At 37.1% G+C, this 4,178-nt stretch overlaps 1 protein-coding gene across 1 annotated transcript; it reads left to right on the top strand.

Moving 5' to 3' along the window:
* Window positions 1-1,888: 1,888 nt before the first annotated feature.
* Window positions 1,889-3,433, top strand: LOC131040892 (probable inorganic phosphate transporter 1-8). Its single transcript, XM_057973848.2, has one exon. It carries the CDS (start codon window positions 1,889-1,891, stop codon window positions 3,431-3,433), a length of 1,545 nt encoding a protein of 514 aa, XP_057829831.2.
* Window positions 3,434-4,178: the final 745 nt, after the last annotated feature.

Raw genomic sequence — 4,178 nt, 5'->3', positions numbered from 1 at the left:
ATATGTGCCATAAATTGGTCAGCAAATGTAACTCCCTCTTACAATTCTATTACATTTCTTAAATGATCTTACATTCATTTGTCAAAGGCTAAACATTTGGAGGCCATAAATTTTAATTTAGGCGTCAAAGGATCTCTTTATAGTTGTCCCGCTTTCTCTAGTGAAATTCCAGTTTATTACTTTTTGTGAGTAAAATTGCCCCGCATAAACTATAAATTATATTCTTTTATATTCTATAACCTAAAATTGTATTTTTGCACTTAAAATTAGGGCTTAAAGTTGAGACAGCTTTTCTAAAATAAGGGACCAATATATATAATTAGATTCACACCTCTCTCTATTTTCGTCAATTCCAAAATTACATAAAATGGTGTACACTAGATGTATAGTTGTGGTAATGGCCCCTAACCTTTTACTTCTCAATTTTAAATTTAAGGTTGTCCTTATACTTCCTAGTTTTTTTTTTGTTCTAACTAGAAAAGAGGAACATTTCAATTATGAGCCTTGGTGTTGTATATAAAATTGTAACCCTAGTTGCATTTAGAGGCCTATGGTGCCTAGAAAAGTATATCCAATAGCAACCATAAAAATGTATTATTCTACATTTAATTAAAAGTATTTACTACATTTCTAATTGTATCGTTATTTAAGGCATGTAGTATATGTTTACATTTTGTCTTCAATTATTCTTGAGGTTGTTGACTCAATAGCCTTGTGGGATTCACTACAAGGTTGCAGTCATCCCTATCATGTGCCAATTCTTGATCACATAACCAAATATTTATACACAAACAAATACCTATACAAAATTCAAATAAAAATTAAAATCAATCATTCAAAGATTTACAAAGATCATATTGAAGCATCTACAAATAGAGATATATATGCATTTTAATTATAAAAGTGACCCTAATGGTAAATGAAAACTTCATTGATTTAAGAGCATTTATTTGAACTTTATTCAAATTTTCACATCTTAAAGAATGGCCCTAAATACTAATCAAATATACATACAATAATTTTTAACTAAAATTATTTTAATATTTAATTTTATTTATTTTATTAAACCAATAAATGCATTTATTTAAACTAGATCGAAATATTTGTATTATTTATTGATTTGCCCTAGGTAAGTATGGTTATATTTTCAATTATGTATTATTTAAATTATAACTAATTGTGGAAGGATGGCTACTGCTAGATAAGTTGATAATTCGACTTGAAACGGGGGCATTCAATTTTCTTTGACTTGGTTTTATACGTCATCGTATCCCCTCGACATTGGTCTTCGCTATAGGCAGTTAGATTAATTTGGCTGAATATCAAAACATAGTAATGGGAGAGAGAAAGAAATAAACCAAAATGACAAAACAATCCAAACTGTAATGTCTGAGAACACAAAGCAAAAGTGTAATGATCTATGTAATCTCTGAGAACACAAAGTAAAAGATATTGTCTTTATTGTATCTTAATAAAAAAATTGCTTGAAAACACAATGCAAATTTGTATTGATCTACGGAATGGCTGAGAGCACAAAGTAACAATTATATGAGCTTTGTCACGAACGAAGAGGATAAAGTATATGCGAACATACTTACACATTGGTCGTGAAACCGGGACAACCAAGGAAGACAAGCAAATAATTGAAGTTTGTAATAGCAGAACTATTTTTCTCTATAAAAGTTGATGAGTAGATGGACTTCTCTAAGCAAATGTTAAACAAGTCTGAGATGTGCTCTTAATTTTTGACTGGTATGTCTATTTGTGCTAATAGATTGGCGAATCTCACCCAATAGATACAGTTTTATCTTCTTTCTTTCCTTCGATCTGACAGCTTTGTTTCTCTTTGGTGATGGTGTTTTTTTTGCAGGGAAGCTGAGTTCCGATAATGGCGAAGCAGCAGCTTGAAGTGTTGACGGCTCTGGACGTGGCAAAAACACAATGGTACCATTTCACGGCCATTGTAATTGCCGGAATGGGCTTTTTCACTGATGCCTATGACCTCTTCTGCATTACCACAGTAACAAAACTCCTGGGACGAATTTATTGGGCAGACATCTCGAAACCCAACGTGCCTGGCATTTTACCCTACGCAGTGTCATCTGCAGTTCAGGGCGTGGCCTTATGCGGAACCTTAGCTGGGCAACTCTTCTTTGGCTGGATGGGCGACAAATTGGGGCGAAAGAAAGTATACGGCATAACGCTTTTGCTCATGATATTGTGCTCCATTGCATCAGGATTTTCCTTCAGCAGCTCCAGGGAAGGTGTGATGGGCACGCTATGTTTCTTCAGATTCTGGCTGGGCTTTGGCATAGGCGGAGATTATCCATTGTCCGCCACCATCATGTCTGAGTACGCCAACAAGAAGACCAGAGGAGCCTTCCTCGCAGCCGTGTTCGCCATGCAGGGCTTCGGCATCCTCACGGGTGGTGTAGTATCCCTCATCGTTTCTACTGCATTTGGAAAGTATGAGAAGGACAGCCAAAACCTGATACCAGTCCATCAAGCAGACTATGTATGGAGAATTATCCTGATGCTTGGTGCTGTTCCGGCGGCGCTCACGTTTTATTGGCGGCTGAAGATGCCGGAAACCGCTCGTTACACGGCCCTGGTTGCCAAGAACGTAAAGCAAGCGGCCGCCGACATGTCGAAAGTTCTGAAGGTGGACATCGAAGAAAACCAGACTAAAATGCAGTCGAAAGAACCAGAATTCGGATTGTTTTCTGCCCAGTTCTTGAGACGCCACGGTCTGCACCTTCTGGGCACCGCGTCTACCTGGTTCCTCCTTGACGTTGCCTTCTATAGCCAAAACCTGTTTCAAAAGGATATGTTCTCGGCCGTCCACTGGATCCCTAAACCCGCCGGAATGCATGCCATACAAGAAGTATACGAGATCTCAAAGGCGCAGGCACTAATTGCCATTGTATCCATAATCCCGGGGTACTGGTTCACGGTAGCCCTGATCGATCGTATTGGCCGCTTTGCCATTCAACTCATGGGCTTCTTCTTCATGTCGCTCTTCATGTTCGTGCTGGGTGTCAAGTACGAGTATTGGAAAATGCACAAAATTGGCTTCGTTGTTTTGTATGCGCTCACCTTTTTCTTCGCTAACTTCGGGCCCAACAGCACCACATTCATTGTCCCGGCCGAGATTTTCCCGGCCAGACTTCGTTCGACCTGCCACGGCATATCCGCTGCGTGGGGTAAGGCAGGAGCCATTGTTGGTGCTTTTGGGGTCGGTCATATGACAAGACATCAAAAGCATGTTTCTGAGGCTCTGTTATTGCTCGCTATTTCTAATGCTCTGGGTTTTGTGTTCACGTTTCTCGTGCCTGAAACAAGTGGCAGATCCCTGGAAGAAATGTCTGGAGAAACTGATGGAGTAGAAGAGAATGACGAGGACCCTAAAATTCCACCCACCCTCATTGTGTAACCAATTTCTCTTCTTTTTTTATTTTCACTTTTGGTCATTTCTAATAGATAGTAATTTCCATGTTTTTAAGTCTAGTTGGTTTAGAAGCAATGCATGAAAATGCAAGTTTGTTGTTGTTGTCAAGTCTAAAGTCTAATTTGTGTGCTGGGTAGAAGATAAGATCTATATATCGAAGCATGATGTAATTGTTTTGAATAAATAAGAAGATTTTTGTTTATGTCTAGAACCAAATTCTATTTGTTGCTGCACTTTTTTTGCTTGATATAACTGCTTGTGTTTATTTCAATGTATTTCAAAAGCTACAATTGTTATCAGAGCAAGAAGATTGGGGCCTGTAAATAATTCAAAAGAAAGATAGTGGAAAAGATTAGAGGATTATGGGAGTTCAAAATGATTGTGAAGCTGAATATTTGCAAAGTTTGAAGGCATTTGGAGAGAAGATCAAAGGTGTAGTCTCTAATTGTATTTTGAAGTCAAATGAGAAGCCAAGCAAAATAGTGTTAAAATATTTTAAAGAAAGAAAAGAAGGTAAAAAACTACATGTTGTAGCAGTCAAGAGAACAAGTTCTACTAATAGGGTAAATTTCATTTGTTTTAAATGGGAAAATTGGCAAAAATCTGAAAAAAAAAAAAGCCAATTTAATTTTTGAAAAAGGATATTTTCGAGGAAGAAGTGGTAGAAATAAAGAAATGTAATTCACAATTGATAGAAAAATTTTAAAAAATTGGAAAACAAAAATGTGAA

Source organism: Cryptomeria japonica, chromosome 8 (genome assembly GCF_030272615.1).
Source record: "Cryptomeria japonica chromosome 8, Sugi_1.0, whole genome shotgun sequence".
Taxonomy (NCBI): Eukaryota; Viridiplantae; Streptophyta; class Pinopsida; order Cupressales; family Cupressaceae; genus Cryptomeria; species Cryptomeria japonica.
Note: the sequence above shows the minus strand (reverse complement) of the source record. Positions and strands in the feature narration are given on the sequence as shown.